This window comes from Tachypleus tridentatus, chromosome 9 (genome assembly GCF_004210375.1).
Source record: "Tachypleus tridentatus isolate NWPU-2018 chromosome 9, ASM421037v1, whole genome shotgun sequence".
Classification (NCBI taxonomy): Eukaryota; Metazoa; Arthropoda; class Merostomata; order Xiphosura; family Limulidae; genus Tachypleus; species Tachypleus tridentatus.
This window is the reverse complement of record NC_134833.1, coordinates 125463865-125487525: the sequence shown is the minus strand read 5'-3', so window position 1 is coordinate 125487525 and position 23661 is coordinate 125463865. Positions and strand designations below refer to the sequence as shown.

Below are 23661 nucleotides of genomic sequence, written 5' to 3'. Positions count from 1 at the left end.
TTTGATTTTTTTAAGATTTTGGTTTAGCAAATGCTAGATCTGTTCAATTGAGCTGAGATCTGTGGGGCCATTGTATCGTTAGGAAAATTCCAATATTTCTTTCTTAAGTCTGATGATTATTTATCTTCTTGATAGTAGAATATTTTACCAATAATATCTAAACCACTTGATATACCATGACGGACCAGTATCTTATGATACTTGTGCTAGTTCATTTTCCATCTGTTTTGCAAATATATCTTGTCACTTCGGCAGAAATACATCACACTGCCTCCACCATGCTTCATGGTAGGTGGTATGCATTGAGATAAGTATCTTTCACCTTTCTTCAGTCGAACGTACAACCTACGCTTCGAATCAAATATTTCAAAATTGGACTCATCTGGCCATATATTTTCCAATTATTAACGATCCATCTTTGTACTTTTTAGCAAATTTCAGTTTCTTGACAATGTTTGGAGATCGAAATGAAGATTTCTTAAACTCCTACACGACCAAATATTCCATTGCTGTTAAGTCTTTTTGGTACTGTGGATCTGGACACTTTTTTGTCATTTGGTAGAAGGTCGTTTATCTTATTTTTGAGATCAGCGACAATCTTTCTTCTGCCGCAAAGGCTGCATAAACAAAAATATTTAACATCAGTATAATTGAGTTTGGATTTTTCGCTTCCTATTTTCAAATTTACTTGTCTCGGTTTCACGATCTAGTGTGTACCTGACAGTGGTTGCGGAGCATTTCAATTCTGCAACAATTTGTCAGAGAGTCGAACAAACACCAAGTAAAGCTTTTATGCAAACTGTCTGCTTTACTGATAATTATCTTCGCTTTTGGTTTTTTTTGTTTGTTTTGGAATTTCGCTATCTGTGCTAGCCGTCCCTAATTTAGCAGTGTAAGACTAGAGGGAAGGCAGCTAGTCATCACCACCCACCGCCAACTCTTGGGCTACTCTTTTACCAACGAATAGTGGGATTGACCGTCACATTATAACGCCCCCACGGCTGGGAGGGCGAGCATGTTTGGCGCGACGCGGGCTCCGAACCCGAGACCCTCGGATTACGAGTCGCACGCCTTACGCGCTTGGAGTTGTGACATGACAACATAACTTAATATATAGTGTTAAACACTGTTTGTATCAAAGTTTAATAGTGGAGTGCTATTAAATTGATTTCTTCTAGCATACACTGGTACCATATGCACTCGTCCTCTCAGCCGTAGGGACGTTATAATGTGACGCCCCCACGGCTGGAAGGGCGAGCATGTTTGGCGCGACGCGGGCGCGAACCCGCGACCCTCGGATTACGAGTCGCACGCCTTACGCGCTTGGCCATGCCAGGCCTTCGCTTTTGGAGTTGTGACATGACAACATAACTTTATATATAGTGTTAAACACTGTTTGTATCAAAGTTTAATAGTGGAGTGCTATTAAATTGATTTCTTCTAGCATACACTGGTACCATATGCACTCGTCCTCTCAGCCGTAGGGACGTTATAATGTGTCGGTCAATCCCATCATTCGTTGGTAAAAGAGTAGCCCAAGAATTGGCGGTAGATGGTGACCACTAACTGACTTCCCCCTAGCATTACACTGTTAAATTAGGGACGGCTAGCGCAGATGGCCCTCGTGTAGCTTCACGCGAAATTTAAAAACAAACAATACAAACCATATGATAGTTCCTTGCTAGTTTCTTTCTGTATATTTAAGATATTGCATGTGGTATCATGACAGTTATTTCATACCCTAAATTTGATCAATATGTTCATTTAAGCAGATTCCTCATGACATGCCTTTGGTACAAGTTTATAGGAATTCTAAAGAGCGATAATTATTAATACCTCGGCTCATTCAATTGTCAATAGAATCAGTGAAACATTACCATAGTGTTGAAAGTTATGATCAGTAATTGCATGTAAGAATTAGTCACATAATATGGAAAAAAAGAAGACAAAATATTCTCATGTCCTAATACTTTTGCACAGTACTTAATTGTAATAACATTTCTAGCGGCCCGGCATGGCCAAGTGGTTAAGGCACTCTATTCATAACCCGAAGGTCGCGGGTTCGAAGCCCTCTCCCACCAAACATTCTCGCCATTTCAACCGTGGGGTCGTTATAATGTGACGGCCAACCTCACTATTTGTTGGTAAGAGAGTAGCCCAAGAGTATGTGGTGGGTGGTGATGACTAGCTACCGTTCCTCTAGTCTTACATTGCTAAATTAGGGATGGCTAGTGCAGATAGCCCTCGTGTAGCTTTACGGGAAGTTCAAGCCATTTCTAAATTAGGTTTACAAGGTTTATGCATATTTTGTGTTTAACGTAAATTAATTACCCTAAGCACTATTACTCAACCATCGACGAAACTATTCAAATAATTTTACGATACGCTCAAATCCTTATATCCCATAGAAGTAAAAATATTAAATTATATTTAATATCGTCAAATGAAGCTTTTTTTGTTTCTTTCTCCAATGTTTATAATCACTAAAGATCGTTTTATTGAACGTTCATATCACATTCCTTCATCACATTGTTATATTAAACCTCTCTACAGAGTCAAGATAGCTACGACGAAAACAAAAACAAATAAACCCTGATGTAAGTGTTAGTTTGGAAAGTAATGATGGTTTTTTTATGTCATTTAAGGAAGTAATAATATTTATTACAGAGTTCATGTTTCACCTTACAGCAACATGCTTTTATCAACGAATTGGTCTTTTTCAAGACTTTTTTTTTTTAATTTCGCACAAAGCTACTCGAGGGCTATCTGTGCTAGCCTTCCCTAATTTAGCAGTTCATAAGACTAGAGGGAAGGCAGCTAGTCATCATCACCCACCGCCAACTCTTGGGCTACTCTTTTACCAACGAATAGTGGGATTGACCGTCACATTATACGCCCCCACGGCTGGGAGGGCGAGCATGTTTAGCGCGACGCGGGCGCGAACCCGCGACCCTCGGATTACGAGTCGCACGCCTTACGCGCTTGGCCATGCCAGGCCCCTTTTTCAAGACACACTGTATTATGTCGTGAGGCCAAAACAATCTGCAGAACACACTGTGTGTTAAAAACAAGAATAATAATTTAGCGATTTTCCATCTTCTATTTCTCTGACTATGGTAATACAAAATGTCACATCATTTTCAGTGGATATGCTGAACTAGAACTTTACTTCACATATCAAATTTAAGAAATACACGAAATATTTAATCTCCAATTTTGATTTAAATTTTTCTATCTTTTGTTCTTCGCATCGAAAGTACGGAAGTTTTATTTGATAAATAAACGAACTTAACTTTTACGGATGTTTTTTTTTTCACATATGTTAGATCTTTACCACCTACAATTAAGTGCCAAATTTGGTCTAGATATAAGCCACATATGCAACGTTATTCAATAAAATCCGTGAAATTTGACCAAAATTTTTGCACACGCCGATGCAAAAAGTCACACGAGCTATCTATCTAACATTTTAATTACAGCTTCAACTAAAAGCAAAAGTGTACCGTTTTTAGTTTTTGTAATTCAGATTAAACACAACTGATTTAAAAGCAGCAAAACTATAGGGTTTAAGGAGGGCAAGTTACACAAATATTGGTTAGGCTAAGCGAACTAAATTAGCAGTTTCTCGCTCAAGTTTTCAAAATAATTATACAGGTGGACGGTTATTATTAATTATTCATTATCAACATTTCAACACAAATTTACTATGATTACGAAATTATCCTAATTAAAGAACGTTTAGCGTCGCGTAATATTATCTTAAGCTATTAGCGTAAATAACGATGCTTGATACGACTGTATCAAGTGCGTGCACTGATGACAAGAAACTGTTAATTTAGGTGCAAAGGCGTCACTGCAAAGGAAGTTATTAACAGTATTTTAAGCAGGAAAAGCTACCACCATATATTTAAAGAATCTGGTTGGTTCTGCGATGTAACAGTCTGTTCGGAGTAATAAGTTTATGATCTCGGTTACCATCGACTGTCACTTTCTTATTTACTGTGGTATGTTTGTGTATATTGACGAAAAGTCATGATATCTAATAAAAAACACCTTAAGTGCGAAATAAAAGGTGCGCCCCCTACCAAAAAAAAAAGATTGAGCGTGCGACTTAAAGTATTGAAATGAAAAATTGGCAGCTAAACCAGTAACTACACTTATAGCATTGATAAGAATGTTACAGCAGGTATTCGTTCATTAGTTAACTAGGTCGCTTATTTTGTTTTACCCACCACAGTACCCTGACTTTAACTCAAAACTCGGCCGGGCTAAATATTGTAACATTCTTGTTAATACTATAAAGGTAGCAAATAGCTGGCCGCCTTTTTTGCTTTCATTCCTTTAAGTCAATCTTTTTTGGCCATACATTTGATTCACACTTAAGGTGTTTTTTTAATTAGATGAAGAAATAAACTGAGATTTTTGGTTTTGTGCGGAAATTGCAGTAGATAGGTGCAGACTTATCTGAAGTTCAGTAACAGGACATTCCATAAAGCATAGGGATAAAGAGCACGTGGCTGAATATGTTACAATTTGCGTTGAGAATGTATTTCAGTCACGTAATAAATGGAGAACATATTCGTCCATATAAAGTAGGCCTGGCATGGCCAGGTGGTTTAAGGCGTTCTACTCGTAATCTGAGGGTCGTGGGTTCGAATCCCTGTCGCATCAAACATGCTCGCCCTTTCAGCCGCGGGGGCGTTATAATGTGACGGTCAATCCCATTATTCTTGGGTAAAAGAGTAGCCCAAGAGTTGGCGTTGGTTGGTGATGACTAGCTGCTTTTCCTCTAGTCTTACACTGCTAAATTAGAGACGGCTAGCGCAGATAGCCCTTGTGTAGCTTTGCGCGAAATTCCAAAACAAAAAACATTATCAAACATGACGTGTCACACTACAACTCGTAGATCAAACAAATTATAATTATTAGGTAGAAACTGAGCTTGACCAAAAACATAATTGAAAAAATATTGCATATATCAGTGTAGGCGTAGGATACGAGTGCAACCTGCGCTTATATCGTTCAACGTTTTCACTGTTCATCTGTGTTTTATACAGTTTTTTTCGGCTATATAATTGTTTCAACAGATAAAGAAAAATAACAAATTTAAATAACTGGTGAAAATATAATAAGTTAAACATAAATGAACATGTAAAATGGAATTGTTTATCGATAATATAAATAAAACGGTGTTGTTTGTTTTTCATATTTTTTAAAATATACTAATAAGCTAGGCGAACAAATAACTTCGGGTTTTTATTAAATCTATACTTTTTATTTCTACAAAGAACGGTATTAAAAGAGACCACAAATTAATCAGTGATATCAGTAACCGAAACATTTTATGTAACCATACCAATTACACATGAACCTCTTGTTTTGGCCAATAAAAACGAAAAAGTTTTAAAAAGTAATTTAAAAAATTTAACACATATTATTACAAAAAAGGATCAGTAAGCGTATAGGGAAAATATTTTTTTCAAGTTTTTTTTTCATTTCCAGCAAAATCGAGCTCCATACAGTCGTTGTTAAGCGTCCGTTGGGTACAGAAAAAAGTAATTAAAATATTCAATATATATTATTACAAAAAACATATGTAAGCATATAAGGGAAATATTTTTTTCCACCATTTTCCGCGAAAACGAGCTCCATACAGTCGTTGTTAAGCGTCTCTTAGAAAAAAAAATTCTGTGTTAGTTATTTGTGTCGGATAATCAGGAATTTTTTGAATTGACAAGAAACGCTAGTGAGGTGTCACTGCCTTCAGTGACAAACAAGAACACTTAAATAAATTGGCCAATAAAAGGAAAGAAAGAACAACAGCAAAAGAAGAAGAGCATCTCATGAAAACACAAATTGAACAAGTGGTCAGTAGCATTCTTTATAAAGCTTATACCTTCAAATTATAACTACAATCAGCTACCTTCTCGACTCTACTCTAAATTCTGGGTTCGAGCCTTTACTTGTACTTTCTTTTTTACCATTTTCTGTTCTCGGGGAAATATCTTGATCTCTCAAATAGCAGTGCTTCTTGACTGCAAGGACAGAATTAAATGCGGTGGTTTATAACTATAATCAAATGTATTATAATTTTATAGAATATTAAATGCGATAAAACAACCTTTTTTTTTTTTAAACCACGTTTTAAAGTTGAAAAATGTGATAGAGAAATTCAAAGCATTGGTTTGAGAGGAATAAAGCTACTCATAATATTACAAAGCTAAAGAACTACTGTTAAATTCTTTTTAGATGTAGCACCAAAATAAATATTATAAAATTGTAATATTAAAAAATGATTCATATAGCACTTTATCTACTAAATAAAAGTGAAGTGCTGGACGTGGCCAATAGTGAGTGTGCTGGCCTGCGATTCTGAATCCCATTGGTTCGCGCCCCGTTGTTCTCCTCCAAAAGAGAATTCTTCTACTCAATAGGACTGTGGGATGGAGGAAGAGGTCAAAGAGAAACTGACCCTTCAGGGTATAAACATATCATACCCAAACACCGAGAGAGAGGGCTGTGGGAGCGTTATAAGAGTGATGGTCAGCTTCTGCTATTCGGTCTGACGAAGTAGGCCAAGTCCGAGATTTGGTGGCTATTATTTTTTTCCCTCTAATCTATCGCTTTGATTGTTGACACAAATATCTGTCGAGTAGTACTGTGCGAAATTCACCAACAAGAAACCGTGAAAATTATTAAAAGTATATATATATATATATTACGGACAAATAGTAAGCAAAATATCAGTGATACAGAGAATAATCTTGCAAATTTACAAAATATCCAAAAAACAAACAAAGACCTTCTGCACACTGTCCACCGTGATGAATCGAAAACCGGATTTTTAGGTCCGGAAATTTACCACTGAACAACTAACGGACAAAATAGACGCAATATATTGTAACATTTCATATGTGTAAATTAAAGTTTGAATTTATATGTCAACTACCACTAGTTTCAGCCTAATTTGAGAATATATGTCGAAAGGATATCTTTTAAGGTGGTAATGAGGCGTGAATAATTTCCAGATGTCATCTTCAGAAGATTGATGCGAATCTGGAATACATCATATGATTATTCAAGCTACATTTTCTATAACGCTTTTTGAAGATCATAACGAGGGTTAATTACCACATAGTGAACGATGAAAATGAAAAATATTTGAGAAAAAAGCAAATTTCTCTCAAAAACTACACTTGTTAGGGCTTGTAAAAACAAAAAACAAAAAAAAACGACAACTACATTTACATGATACCTTTCTAATGTATCGGGCAGTGGAATATTTTGTTAGTAACTGCTAAGTGAATTGAAGAGAATTACAGATTAATTTTATTTGTACCAATGCTGTTTAGAACGTAGCTACTGTAGCCATATAATAGATCCTTAAATGTGAAACAATTTCTTCACTTAAAAATGAAAATAAATTTACATGCCTAAACAACTTTGTTATTTTCTACAAGAATTGCTCTTAGTAGGCCACATTTTGAATCGTAAGTAATAGATAATATTAATTTACTAAGAAGACGAACTAAAGGGCAAGAGAAGATAATTCCATCTCAAACCCTATACGTAAGACTGGTATAATGTTTGGGTATTTATAAATTACCTAATAGAATTCCCCTATATATATGATACCAATAGTCAAACCTGAAACTGTAGGACAGATATAATTTTCTATTTACAATAACAGTGAAATAACAGCAAGAGTTGCTGTCGTCATAATTAACATATTGTCCGTTATACAAAGGGCAATAAAACCGTATATAATACCGTAATAAACTAACTGTATTGCAGGGGCGTAGCCAACATGGCTTGGGTGTTAACCCCCCCTCATGGACCCAAACTTTTTAGACAAGTTCAGTTGCCACCTGTGAAGTTTCATAAAGATCCATGATTGCATGACAGATAATTTCACACACAACAAATGGTCAAATTCAAATTTCTGATTGAACACTCTTTTAATACAGCAAGTTTTTTCAGAACTAGAGAAATACAATCGAATATCTATGAAAGGCACAAACGCCTGTTCGTTCTTGCCAGGACATCTACAACACAGTTTGGTTCAACTTTAATATCACGGTGAATGTATAATGAGGCCAGGACATTCAATCGATCTTCAGTGGAGGTATTTCTCAAATACGTTTTGAGTGTTTTGAGACTTGGAAACGAACGCTCTACTGAGCTCGTTGACACAGACAGCGTGGCAAATATTTCAACAGTCTAAAAATGACTGGGAACATTTCTGCATTGCACATTGCATATGCATCTATGACATTTTATGGTCTGTTGTTCGCAAGTGATTTGTACCAAACCCTAAGTTCACCTACTGCAACTAGTGAAGTGCTGTCAATGTCAGCCTTGTATATATTGACCAACTCTTTAATTTGATCACATTATTGTGCTGTAGGTTCTGACCGTTCTGTGGTAGATCCTGATGGTAGTAGACGCATGAAGTTTGTAAGGAGAGTTTTGTGACTGCACAGACGGTCACGTATTTGTGAAAGAAAGTGATTAACAAATGGTACAAATACAACACTACGAAAGTACTTCTCAGTGCTAGTGGTTTGTGGGTTAGCACGGTACATCTGTCTTTTAACCTGCCTTGGCATTGTCATGTCAATTTGAAGCTCACTGCACAGAGTTTGAGCTTCACATTAAATGTTGTTAAATCCATTCACAGTATTACTTCTGAGTGAACGGATTAAATCTTCCACTATTTCTGCGTGATGCATCGCAGCACCTAAATCAATGTTCTGTTGCTGCACAGAGGTAAACTAAAGGAAAATAATTTAGCAATGGTAAGTAGAGTGATGATGAATTCTGGCTGTGTTATAGAACACAACAATTTATTGGCTTGCCTGGCAGAATCTCTGTCTTGCCAACCTGATATGGTCTCAAGGGCATCTGCAACTGCATGGATTAATTCTAGAAAGACAATGACTGAGTCATGCCTCTCAACCCATCGGGTGGGGCAGAGACCCTTCAAACGTTTTTTTTTTCGATTCATGTGCTTTATTCTCCACCGAAAGAGCCAAAACGTGCTTTCGTTTGGGTGTATTGAGAAAGTTTTCAATGCTAGAAATTACTCCCATGCAATTTCGCACAGGAACCTTTTTACAAGCATCAGAAATTGCCAAGTTTAGGGAATGGACACTGCAGCCATGTCAACACCATATTTTGTCAGATTGGTTATGATAACATCAGCCAAGTTTGTGCCTGTCACATCATAAACAGGTATAAATTACAAAAAAATCTTCTCTCATTGCAACAGAGTTGTTATTGGCATGCAAATATCTAACACACAGCGAAAACTGTTTAATGCCTGAAATATTTGTTGTTTCATCAGCTAATATTGAGAAACACTTTGCAGCATTAATCCTGTTGACCAAAGCATCAAGAACATGAGTATTACAGGCATTGATGATTTCATTTTGAATTTGAGTACTCAGATACGTAGCATTCCTCTTTGTACTCTTAAGGCTTGCTGAAAGCTTGACATCACTCTTTGCCCTGTAGCGCAAAATTGCCCGAAAATTCCCATCATTATTGATGGGCTCCTCATCAGTTTCACCAACAAACATTGGACCAGAATCATATTTTCTCCTCAAAGCTAAACCATTTCTTCCACACAGCAATACAGTATCAATAATAGGCATTAAATATTGCCGGTTCTGTTCAATTTCTTGCTTGTAAGTTGCATCAAGCTGCAAGTGCATAGATGAACTTGTGTTTATTACCTGTAGAAAATTGTTAGCTTTTTCTTTGCTGTCTTGGTGGTACTGTTTCAATTCATGTTCCTTGAAGTCTTCAACAGCCTTCTTCCAGTTTGTGTATGGAAATTTCACTAGTTGTCCCAATTTCTGACTTCCAACACAAGCACCATTAGGGAGCAAAAAGACAGCAGTACTTGCAGAAAGCACCCTTTGCAAGTTGACTGTAGAGTAGCCATCTCCACTGTGAAAGCCAACGATGCTGAAAACGCGGCTTTCTTGGACCACACTGGGGAAAACATAATTACTCCCTGGCTTCCAGGCATTTTCAAGGAGGCATTTTTTGATTTCAGCGTTTGTCTAAAAGAGACAGAATGACATAGTTCTAATTAAGTTATTTTGTATAAGGAAAGTTTGTTATGACAGTACAATAACCTCGAAGAGAAAGGCTTAGCGCTGTACTTCTCAGAGCAGGCCTAACATCCTGTGGCTGTAGGCCTATAAACACTAGCAGCAATGAATATTCAGTCTAAAACTCATCAGAGTGTTTGCATAATTTTTAATACAAAATTAATATAATGAGGAGTCGACTTACATGTTTACCAATGCTGACATCATCAGAAATGTAATTTCCAATGTTCCCAGACTGGACCTGAGGTGGTAGTGGCAGCACTGGTAGAAAGCCACGGTGATAACTCTGACAATTCAGTTGACAATTCTGATTCAACCTGATTGGCTGCAGCGGATTAATCAGGTTCAGTCTCATGAATGGGTTTAAAGCACCCATGCAATGTATTTTGCTTTTTTCAGGCTTGACATAGTGAATGATTTTTTATCGCAACTTCTGTTTGTCAAAGTCACATTCATAGTACTATTGGCGCCATCTATAGTGGATGAGTTACTATATATGGCGCCAACGGTACTTGGTTAGTGCCATGGTGCTGCCAGCCTGCCAGCCTGCCACGGTGCCACCCACTGTTTATTTGTTAAGTTAATTCTTGAAATCCAGGGAATCTGAACATACACTGTCCATGATATTTGAATACAGATTATATACACTATACATATATTTTGCATTCTCCTGAGTGACTCTATATTTTATATGTTGATGACAGGACTATAGGCATATTTTGCTGGGCCTGATAACTTCAAGTTATATATATATATATAGGCCTATATATTTATTTATGATTAAAAAAATAAGACAAACACCTCAGTGTGCCATTCTGAAATTTGCCAAAAAAGTGGACTCAGAATGCATAATTCAGGCTTTTCTTTTATGTTTTTATTAACAAATTTCCCGGGGAGCATGCCCCGCCCCCCCCCCCAGCATGGTTTCGCGCCTGCGGCGCTTGCATCAAGCACTCAAACTACTCCCCCCCCCAAAAAAAAATGGCCATTTCTGGCTACGTCCCTGGTGTATTGAACCCAAAAATACCACCATTATTTGTTTGTCAAAGTTAGTGCAACCAATTCTTATCTTTTTTTTTTAAATTTGAGTTGGCAAAAATATTATTTTTCACAGTTTGTAATCCGATATACCAGATACAAATTTAATGTGATCTTGAAAACAAAATTACTGATACTTGTCCATAAGGATATAACTATTCATACTTACCCATAACATTAGAGCCACTAATATTTGCTATTGTTTTCGAGATAAAAGATGTCAGTACGTACTTTTCCATGATAATAATACCGGTATTGTCTTTTAGATAAACGATTCCAATACTTATCTATGAAACTAACGATATTGATACTTCCTAGTTTCTGTGGTTAAAAATATTGATATCCAGCCGATGTTGATATTAGATAGTAGTTTTGATGTTAAAGACGCCAATATTTAGCTGTTTTGAGGGTAAGTATAATAATATTTAGCTAGTTTTGATGCTAGAGATGACATTACTATTTAGTTTGGAATCCTGGGATAAAACTTATTCAATTATTTGCTTGTTAACATCATCCGATATAGACAAATGTGTTATAATATTAATATGTATATTTTGTATGTATTATTTGTGCATGTATTTCGTTTAAATTGTTACTATCGCGAAATGTAAAATTTATATTTGGGTACTAAAAGTTTTATTCCTTTTCTTAAAAAGGCGGGAATTTTCCTAAGAATAAGACATATATAGCTTTATCTTATATTCGTATATAAAGAGATGCTACAAACCAGACTTACTAATGATATTTTCTTTTTCTGTGTATGTCAGTCAAATGTTGTTTTTTTCATAACGAATCGTTCTGACGCGACAGCCAGATATATCGAGTAGTAAATTTTATGGGATTTAAAAAAAAAGAAACCTCCAAACCATAACTCACCTTTTTTTACTTATTTTTACTCAGCTGCTCGACAGCTATTTTGTATAACAGTGTGAGGCTTATATCTATGTTGAAAAGTAAAAAAAAATAAATCATTTTACGAATTCTTGACTGTACCCTGAATCAAAACTCAATTACTAATCCTTTTCATCAAAGTTAAAACCCGAAGAACATAGTATGTCGTCTTAAACACGGATTTCAATCCTTTAAAATTGTAACAAGATTTTTTGAGAAAAATGTTATTTCTGACAAATCTTAGGTTGTGATTGTTCCATTATTTCAAAATGTTAAGATGTGCACCTAATAACTGGTTTAAGTCTCCTACATATTTCTCAGAAAATATCACTGAAGATATAAATACCAGTCGTTTATTCAGGTTCTTTGTGAAATTATTTATTTAGTCCCTCTAATGGGTCAGCGGTATGTTTACAGACTTTAAGCTCTTAAATACAGGGTTTGATTCCTTTTGGTGAATAAATCGCAGATATATTAAAAGATGCTTCACCTATGTATCAACCAGTTTTTATCCTTCAGTAAAGCTAGCGGGTCCCATTATTGACTTATGATAATAAATAGGCTTAAGACAGATAATCATTTCACTGTACAAGAACCATTAAAAATAAGGTTTCCAATAAGATTTAATTGAAGTTACAATTAACGCAGTGCATCGATTCAGTGGAGCTAAAGTCTGAACAGTTTAGGATATTTGATATTTCATTTTATATTTACTGAAGTACTTCTTTACAGAAGTGATGCAAGTTATTTTGTCACCACACACGCTATCATCATTGATGGAAGTATTGTCGTAGTTCAAGTTGTTAAAAAGTGTCTTACTAGATTTCCCTAAAGGTAGTTTTAGAGCTCAGTTGGTAGAGCACTCGCGTAGTGCACAAGAGTTAAAATTGGAGACGAGGAAGTGTAAGTCGTGAAACAAGAGAGAGACAAAAAATCGTACTCATGTCGTCCTGTAATATGTAACATTGATAAAAATTAACTTTGATTAGGCTGTTTTGTTGTCAAGCGCAAACTAACATTGTTCCACCCACTGCAGGTATCAAAACCAGATTTTAGGCATTTTTAGTTCTCAGGTTTACTACAGAACCGCCGGGGTGTAAATGTGAATATAAGGAAATTTTTAAGGTGTGAAACATTACGCCTGCTGGTGTAACTTAGTAAGGCACTTTATAACAGCTCGGACAACCTTAAGTGTGTAGTGGTAGAATATCTTTCATCACTTCTGCAAACAAACATCGTAATAAATGTAAAACAAAACGCCCCTAGAGGAAACATAAAAGGCAGGCCGCTTGTTGCCAATTTTTTATTTAGGTAATTAATAAGTTGCTTAAATTTATAAGCACATATGACAAACATCTCTGTTAAGTTATTTCAAAAAATCATGCTGTTGCTGCAGAAATCCAATTCGCACTTTGGGGGGAAGGGGAGGTGTGTAATAAGAGTGATAATCAAATCCCGCTATTTGCTCAGCCAGTAGTTCAAGAGTTGGTGGTGGGCATTGTGATGATTATCAGACTTTTCTAAGTCTGTCGCTTGAAAATTAGGGACGCTATCCCTTTGTGTAAAAATTTCTTAATGTACAAACAAGTAAAAACTTACGTAGATTCAGGATATTCTTCTTTTTTCTCTCTTTATGATACTAACCTCGTCTGCATTAAATACTACCTCTGTGAAGTTCTGTTGTCAGGCTGTTTTGCTATTATTTAAATTTCTTACAATTTTCTTCTTTCTCTATAGGATAAGTTATGTTTTTAGATAGTTTAGTATAGCGTATACTTACTGTTAATAATTGAAAGTCCTTACAGTTTCTATTCGAGGAAGATACTTATTTCACTTACTTTGGACTTTAATCCATGTTAATCCTTTTCTTACATTTGAATAAGGAAATTGTTTAAAATAACATTATACTTACCTAGTACTGAAACTTTGGAAATTCCCTTTAGTTTTCTTCATTTCTTTTGTCTGTGATACTTTGTTGGTCTGATAGCGTGTTTCTGATCGGCATTCATTTGACAAATGCCTTTATTTAACCTACATAATGATTCAATTCTTGAGAGAAAATATTTGTGGTTGGAATTTTGCGCAATCCTTTTTTAGCCATGTGAATGGTATTTGTAGTTGTTTTAAAGCAAAGCTACACGTTGAACAATGTGCAGTCTCTTCACCTCTGAGAACCGAACTTTGAATTTCAGAATACGTCCATAAAGTTGTCACTGGCTCCCCGACGTCCTTTTATCAATTCTTTTGATAGGATACACTTTGCTGTGGGAGATGATTGTAGAATTGAAACTACTTAAGCTCTATACGACTCCAATATATCTCAGTGCTGCTATCCCAGCTTTACTGAGAAGTTGTCCTGTGACTTATATGTTTAATCTTGATGCTGAAAACTCGTCTTATTACCTGTTAGATGTCATTAGGTAACGATCTGTCAAGTGCGACACCTGCCATTCTTTGATTTTTTTATGTTTTAATTTCTCACAATGAATATATGCTAATTCTTCTGTCTTATTGGAATATCAGTAATAACATTAAAGATAATGGCATAACTATTTATTCCATTTCCTGATTATTGCATTAATAAGATAATCAGAGACGATTTTGTTAAGTATTATAATCTATTTTGTGAAGTATTACGATTTCAAGTAGACTGAAATTTCAATTTTAATTTAGACGTTAATTGATATGCATTAAATTTATGATATTTGCCAATAATATTAATACAGTTTTTTTCTTAACACAAATATATTTTAATATACAAACAATAATATAATTTCTAATAACGGTTATTACAAATAATAACTTATGTATAAAAGTTTTAAAAACAATATTAAGTCTTCAATCGGTCTGAAACTGAATAATTAATCGACAGTTTACGATGAACAAATTAAATATATGTTTATACACAGGTATAATTTACTTTGACGGGAAGCTAGCTAGTTTTATTCTTCACTGACTCCATGCAGTTTATAAGCTAACTTTTCACCGAAGAAGATACCTAATGTCCTCGCAGAAATACCAACGTCAAAAGTTAATGCTCTGTAGTTGAACGGTTTGTAATATTCGAAATCTATAAACGTTCCTGGTCAAGTATCTGTAGTTTTCTGATTAATAAGTGTTTATTACAGTAATAGCTTACGAGATATGTAGTATGTTAGCTTTAGCAAACTAACAATAATATTAAACTGTCTCCTGGCGCGTCGATTTATAAACTTTTAGGGTGAGGTTATCGAAAGTTTGATTTGCAACAATGTAACACATATATTATTGATTCTTACACTCGAGAATCTTCCAGAAATTTAGAGAATAAGCAGAAATTTTGCAACACATATTTAACACTATAAGTAACATATATATATATATGTTAAACTAAAACAAATATTGATATTGAATTATACATATATTGGTAAATCCGTTGGAATGTTCATTAATAATTATGCCGTACTGTACTTATTATGCCACGATAATATTTCTCTAGCAGCACGATATTGTTTGTTTGTTTTGGAGTTTCGCACAAAGCTACACAAGGGCTATCCACGCAAGCCCTCTCCAATTTAGCAGTGTAAGACCAGAGGGAATGCAGCTAGTCATCACTACCTACAGCCAGCTCTTGGGCTACTCTTTTACCAACGAATAGTGGGATTGACCGTTGCATTATAACGCCTCCACGGCTGAAAGGACGAGCATGTTCGTTGCGACGGGTATTCGAACTCGCGACTCTCAGATTATGGGTCGAGTGCCTTAACCACCCGGTGTTGTATAAAAGAAGAAATAAAATCAGTGTCCGAATAACTTTCGTAGGCTCCTTTCACGTGCTCATAATAAGAACATTGAAAAATAGTGTTTATTCCACAGCTAACACACATCTTTCTGCTAATGTTTTTATGCCTTAAGACGTTAACTTTTCACTTGTAAATAATAAGTGTCAATGTTTTTGTATCTTAATACAATAATTAATTTTCCCCTTGTGGATACTAATAAATGTGATTGTTAAATTCTAAGTACGTTTTACAACTGAAATTTTGGTTAAACGTTTGATATTTGTGACTTACGCAGACCTAAGAGAGTCCTAGAACAAATATATCTCCATTTATGTCCCAGCCTTATTTTTGTTGCCTAATTAAAATTATTCATTAAATCATAACATAAATACAGTAAGATAAAAACCATGATTTTTATTGTTTCATCTAATATGTAGAGGGGGTGATAGGGACGTCTAGTTGTTGACTCTTCTCAAAGTTTGTAATACTTGTACTGTTCACAGTTGGTTCTTTCACGAGTTGCAGCGATGCATAAGGTGCGGTTCCTGGTCCCAAAAATGTTATGTTTTGTGTATCACACAAGTGGGCCTATACAAGTTGGTAGTGAACACGGTCAGACGGCGCCCTCACCCTCACACAAAGTGTATTACTTTTATATATTCCATAAGCGGTCCTTTCACGAGTTGGGTTCCTGAGGGTATGCGGCCCCATTTACATCTACGCCAATGTTTGATGCTTTGACAAAACTGAAGGAAATTGAGAGAAACGGTGTTGTAAGACGGCTGATGATTGGATCACTTTGTATCGAATATAGATGTGAAGAGTAAATGTTTATAGTATGTAAACACTCTCAGTGTACAGAAGGAAGAGTTTATATAGATTTCTTCATGATTCTTAAAGGTATGATATTCATCACTGGCAATGTATTTATTGCTTATAGTGTAAATGAAATAATAATGACGTAAAATTATATTTTTGGATTATTATTTATTATTATTTAACATAACAACATAAATTATGAGTGGAAAAGGCACACACAAATATATACGTACGTGTATGAGCATATGTGTGTCGTGGAATGACGTATTTTCTTCATTTGTTATAAACCTTGTTTTCAGCTATAAAATGATATTTTATACTACTGCAAAGGTTACAGACTTTGGTATAAATCTATAGAATGCTACGTGAAATAAAGTACGTTAATTTTTGCTGTTTTCTGGTGTGGCCCAGTGCCAATAAGAGTGGACTCTGAATCCTGTGATTCAGTCTCACGTCCGGTTGACACACACAAAACTCTTTCTCTTCCTTGAGATAGCGGTGCTGTATAAGAGTGACAGCAATTATCATTATTCACTTAAACAAGTGGAACCCAAGTGTTGGCGGCGGATGCTGTTCACTGCTCTGTGGTTTTAAAATTAAGGTCGATTATGAATAGATATATACTTGAGTGTAAATTCTAAAATACCTATCCATGTTTACTACACGCCAGCCCTGTGTATGTAAAGCACGTGATGTGAATCTCAGTTATTTTATTTTTGTCTCCCGGTGGAACAGCTATAAGCCTTCGGATTTATAACGTTAAAGTCAAGGGTTCGATTCCTCGCGGTGGCCACAACAGATAGCCCAATATAGCTTTGTTATAAGGTAACACACACACCCATTTTATTTCGTGGTTTTCGTAACATTTTATTAGTACTTGTTTGTAACATAGGTGCCTTAAAGTTTTGATATGCAAGATGATGTATAAAAGTTTCTACTAACCATAACAACGATATAATTTACATCACGTGTAACAATTTTCTTTTTAGTGAACGAGTATAACAGACTTCGGGTGTTCAATCGAAAGGGAAGGATAATATGATACTCGTGGTCTAAAAAAACCAATAGTAACCAACTGTTCGACAATGAATAAGATCTTTCTTCTCTCTTTACTTTCTAGGCCAAAATATTTTAGATGTCGTAATGGAGTAACATTGATGCGTGGTAATACTTAAATTTCAATAACATACGAGTAGGAAATGGGAAAATATAATGAGGCTGATATTAAGCCTGATGTATTAATGATAGTTGTTATTAGCGATTAATTCATTTCAAATGTATGGTCCATTTCATTCTATTGGTGTTTGTTTTCACTCAACTATGCGTATCGTGTTATACATCATTAAGACGGCGATTGTTTGTGGTTCTTTTTATTATTATTCATAAGGGTGGTTTGCACAAGGATACGGTGAAGCCTTCCTAGAAAAATATTATTCATGGTTCTCTTTCAGTGATGTACGACTTTGTTTAGTAACCAGATGGTGTTGTGTTTGTTTTTAATTCTGAGAATGGTGTATGTGTGTGTTTGAGTTTAGTATCATAATTTAGGCATTGTTATAATATTATTAAAGAATTGCTGATGATAAAAGTCATTTGTTATTAAATTTGCTAAGACTAAATGAGAACAGTAAATCACAATGGATATAATTATATCTTTAGAATTTTAATGTGTAAGTGTATCTCAATTCTGAAAACTTTTAAAAGAGTTAAAATTAACCAGTTAATCGGATAGTATCTTATTTCTACTTACATGTATACTTGTTTTCCATACTTTCTTTTTCTGTGTCGAAGACAGAAAATATAACTTTAGAAGACAATGCTTCACCAAGGTAACACTTAACATCTGATTTCTATAAACATGATGTCACTTCCCACTTGTTGGCTGATGCAATTGAGAGCACGGTTACAAATATACAAATAACCTTGTATGTGTGTGTTTTATTACAGATAGAGCTTCGTGCTCGACTGTAGGTAACACTGTGTGTGTGCCAGACGAAAGAGTATTTTCCAGAATATGTTAAAGTAAATATACATACCAAACCTACAATTATAGTGAAAAACGATAGATTATTTTAAAATTCTGTTTAAGGATTTGGATTAATAGATAACATGTATATCAATAAATCGTGGTGCTCCAAGATGATTTTTATTTCAATATTATTAAGTAAAAATGAAATCCGCTTCTTGTAAATTATAAATTCCCAACCTGAACGCATCTTTATGATAAGACTGTGTGAATATTTTGCGAATAAAAAGTATATGATATATCCTCCCCAAAAGTAAACGTTAGCATCTCACTACTTACAAAACACCAAACAACCAAACAGTGTCAAAATATAGTTCCACCACACCTATATATTGTCTGTGATTGTCACGTAACTCGCTGATTCCTATTCAAATTCGTTTTAGTGTAACAAGCTCAACCCTCTGTATTGAGTATTTTGTTTCCATATAACGTGATAAAGCCACATTTTTTATGTACGCAATTACGGTAGCTTTCAATATAAAAATGTGTATTTCTCATTGTATTTCTAAATAGGTAATTCGTTTCGATTTTAAACAAACTGCTCTTTTATATATATATATATTTCAGCTACTTAAACGTTACATACAAGTATTTGGAACTTCACTAATATATATAGCCGTCAAAACGTTTTGTTTCGAGTTTTCTTATTAATTTATTATTTTATTACACGTTACAGTGGTTGAAACGTCGTACCCGCTCTTGAAAAATACTATTTATTACTTTAAAGGCCTATAATAAAATAATACTGCTGTTACAATCTGTATGTGTGGTCTTCAATCCTGCTTTTGCTTAAAATAAGTAATAAAAAACAAAAGTGCCTTGTTTGTCCCGATGAAAAAAACTTTGGTTTAAATAAAAACAACTATGTTTTCTAGAGTCAAAGGTCGTGTTTGTCTGTATTTAAGCAAAAACTAACTGTGCAAAAAAACTATTTGTGCTCTGTCCACCACAGGTTTCGAAAACTAGTTTCTAGCATTGTAAGTCCAACACATGTCGCCTTGCCACAAAGGAGGAAGGGGTCACGTTCAGAGAGAGAGAAAATTACGTTATTGAAAATAATAAATAAATGGACTTTCTTCCAAATTAAACACATTTTCTTTCCTAAATCCAAAACTTTTATCACTGCTATGTTATAAAATGGTACTATATACTCCTTTTACTCGCGTTAACAGTTTCGAAAGTTCTGTTTGAATGTAGAAAGTTGATAAGCTTAACAACTTATATTTTCATTACTCTAGTTATACTAGAGGCCGCTATTATTTTGTACCATTAAACAGGGTTTTTGCTGGTAAAATGCACGGTTAACAACGAATACAGTTGTTCAGTATGCATTACAAACTTTAAACTTTTACAAACTACATCGATGTTATAAAATGTAATAATATATATACATGTGGTTTGTTTTGGCTTGAATTTCGCGCAAAGCTACACAAGAGCTATCTGCGCTAGCCGTCCCTATTTTAGCAGTATAAGATTAGAAAGAATTCAGCTAGTCATCACCAACCACCGCCAATTCTTGGGCTACTCTTTTACCAACGAATAGTGGGGTTGACCGTCACATTATAACCCCCCACGGCTGAAAAGGCGAGCATGTTTGGTGTGACGAGGATTCGAACCCGCGATACTCAGATTACGAGTCAAGTGCTTTAAGATCCTGGCCATGCCGGGCCTATATACATATGTAATGTATTATAACTGGAATATGATTGTATTCTACAAAGTGCTGGTCATCTAGAACAAAGGAAAGACAGTTACTTTTATTAAAGGCCAGTTTTTAGTATTTTATATCAGCTACGGTTGCGTGTGACTCACTAATTTGTGTATTACAAATTGTAATGTGTTACATGCTTTTTTTTTCTAAATGGTATTTTAGTTCATTATAGATATATATATTTTAGTTAAGAATAGTTTTTTTTGTTTTGATTAAAGATCTTAAAGTTATTTTTCCGTGACTTTTCAAGTTTCTGTTAGAAATTTCTGTTTTTGTTTTGAAGGTTTGAAAACAGTTTCTTGCGAACAGTGTAACAGCAATGACTTACAACGATGTTTAAAACTAATGCCTCATTTCGCCAACGAAACCGAAATGTTGCTCGTGGTGACCGAAGATGACTTGAAAATCTTCTGCCAGTAGGTTATATATTTTTTTATATATGAAAAAAGAATTATTAAAAAATATATACAAATGAAGACATTTTTTGTGGTGTTCTATATTCTCTTGATTTGCTGTTGACAAAAACAAATAAAATCTCTTTTATTTTTACGCAAATTTAAAGCCATGGATTGTTTTCACCCAAATCTTGAATGAGTTTAATTTGAACAGATGGCGGTATGTGATCCCCTGGAAAGTGTAATGACGAAATCTTCTTTTTAAAAAAGAAAAAAAATCATTACGTATGAGAAAAATTAGTTTCATTTATTTTTTACTCTATCAACCCTCCGCCTCGTTTCCAGTTATAGACCTATAAAATTATTGAGTAGTATACCTGCATTACAAATTATGTTTTAGTACTACGAACTTTGGAATAATGAGTTGAGCTATCGTCTGTAAATATATTTGCACAATAATAATGGTTCTACAATGAAGTTTTATAAAAAACATCTTTGTGAAACTTTCTGTTTGTAATTTAGATAAAACGGGACCAACAGAAAATCAGTTAGAACTAGAATTTGTCTTCTAAAAAAATTTATCTAGTTTAGAGGACTGTCTATCACATGAAAGCTGGCATTTTAATAGCATTTTTCTTAGTGTATGGTGTTGCCACATGCGTTATGCGCTTACATCTGTTTCGGTTTTTTCGTTTTTCAAAGGACAACACCTGTATAAAGTGCTATTAATAGCATGTTGTGCTAGTTTGCACATTTCTCTCAATTTCATAGCACTGATGTTCTAAATATTACAAATTTAGTAGCGTTTTGTAATATATTTGCTTAACAAGTTTATAAGTAATTTCTTATTCGACAATACCTGTTCACGTAACTGGATCTCATTTCACGTTCTTCGAAACGTTCTGAGTGTAGCTATATTAAAACAAGTTTGTAAAGACTACCATCGTCTTCATCAGTCCTTTAACGTTTCGGTATTAATCTAACGTGTTTATTATTTGTTACAATAAAACTTTTGATTACTGTATAATGAGTAATTATTTTGATCGGCTGTTACTTGATATTTTTCTAGTGTTAAACGCATGCAATAATATCAGAATTTTTTTTCATATAAATAACACAGTTACGACAGAAAGTGTTCGTACCACTGCGTCCCGAGTGGTTTTTTGCTCATAACTTAAAACATATCATGATTAGGCTAATAGAAGTAGATTATATTATAAATATTATACTAATACACATCTACATAAATTTTTATGTAAATTAAACGACAAATAAACTGTTTATAAGCAAATAACCAAAAATAAGAGGAGCAGAAAGTGTTCGTACAGTTCAGAACATGTGAAAAAACTGATATTCCCGTAAAAATTTTGTTTAGTTTGGTGAATAAACTACATTATAGCATTCCAGAACTAGATACTGGATTCATAATTATTGGAATTTAGCCTGTAAAAAAAATGTACTTCCGTCAATTTAGCTCCGTCTCCGTCATTATCTGCTTGGTCATCATGGCAAACAGGAAACAACTGTCTAGTGATTTAAAAAAAACCGAATTATTGTAAAATATAAGTCTCTTGTGTCGCTTTCCGGTATTGCTACACAACTTAATGTGACGAAAGCTACTGTTCAAAGCATAATTGCCAAGTTTAAGCTTTCAGGATCAACTGCTAACCTCCATCGTTCCGGACGCCCCAACAAATTCCAGAGAGAGCCAAGAGGAAAAGGTTCTCAGAGAAGTTAGTAGGAACCCTCGTTTAACACGTAATGACATACAGAAACTGGTAAGGGAAACTGGGGTTAAAGTAAGCACCTCTACAGTTACGAACATGTTACGCTCTTCTGGGTTCAAAGCATGGCGTCCTCGTAGAACTCCATATTTAAAGCCTGTTCATTTAGGAGCACGATTTAGGTATGCAAGAAAGCATGTAAATAAACCCTTTACCTATTGGAAGAGTATTCTTTGGTCAGACGAGACTAAAATCGAGCTTTTCGGCCACAGTGCTGTTCGTTATATTTTCCGTAAGAAGGAGCAACGAAATCTTCCAAAGAACACCGTCCCTACAATTAAACACGGAGGTGGCTCGATCATGCTATGGGGTTCCTTCAGCTCTTCTGGTGTAGGCAGCCTTCACCGCGTCAACGGAATCATGAAAAAAGAAGAGTACGTTGATATATTAGGCACTTATATCAAGAATGATGCTCGGAACTTGGGGCTTGGGCGTCGTTGGATCTTCCAGCACGACAATGACCCTAAGCACACATCGAGGAACCATATAAGCGTTATGGAGTGGCCATCGCAGTCACCCGATCTCAACCCAATTGAAAACGTTTTGCATGAGTTGAAGACCAGGGCTCATCAGCGTCATCCGAAAAACTTGCAAGAGTTGAAGGCCTTCTATAAAGAAGAATGGAAGAAAATACCTGTCGAGTGCTGTCAAACGATCATGGAGGGCAATGAGGAGAGATTGCGTCAAGTAATTCACCTGAAAGGCTACACAACTGACCATTAAAGTAGATGCACGAACACTTTCTGCTCCTCCTATGTTTGGTTATTTGTTTATCAACAGTTTATTTGTCGTTCAATTTACATAAACATTTATGTAGATGTGTGTTAGTATAATATACAATACTTTCATTATCCTAATCATGATACTTTTTACGTTATGAGGAAAAAAACTACCCACGACGCAGGGTTACGAACATTTTCTGTCGTAACTGAAGGCCTGGCATGGCCAAGCGCGTAAGACGTGCGACTCGTAATCCGAGTTCGGGTCGCGCTGAACATGCTCGCCCTCCCAGCCGTGGGGGTGTATAATGTGACGGTCAATCCCACTATTCGTTGGTAAAAGAGTAGCCCAAGAGTTGGCGGTGGGTGGTGATGACTAGCTGCCTTCCCTCTAGT

At 35.1% G+C, this 23661-nt stretch overlaps 1 protein-coding gene across 2 annotated transcripts in view; it reads left to right on the top strand.

The window, feature by feature from the left end:
- The window catches only part of LOC143226288 (uncharacterized), a 70184-nt gene that overhangs the window by 21446 nt on the left and 25077 nt on the right, over positions 1–23661 (top strand). The window contains exons 1-2 of one of the 2 annotated variants that reach the window (XM_076457070.1): positions 17437–17455; positions 20651–20783. In XM_076457070.1, the coding sequence (XP_076313185.1) occupies positions 20713–20783 (71 nt within the window). In that variant the 5' untranslated portion in view covers positions 17437–17455; positions 20651–20712. Of the gene's footprint in view, positions 1–17436; positions 17456–20650; positions 20784–23661 lie in introns of those variants that run through there. The other variant, XM_076457069.1, reaches the window with a different exon arrangement.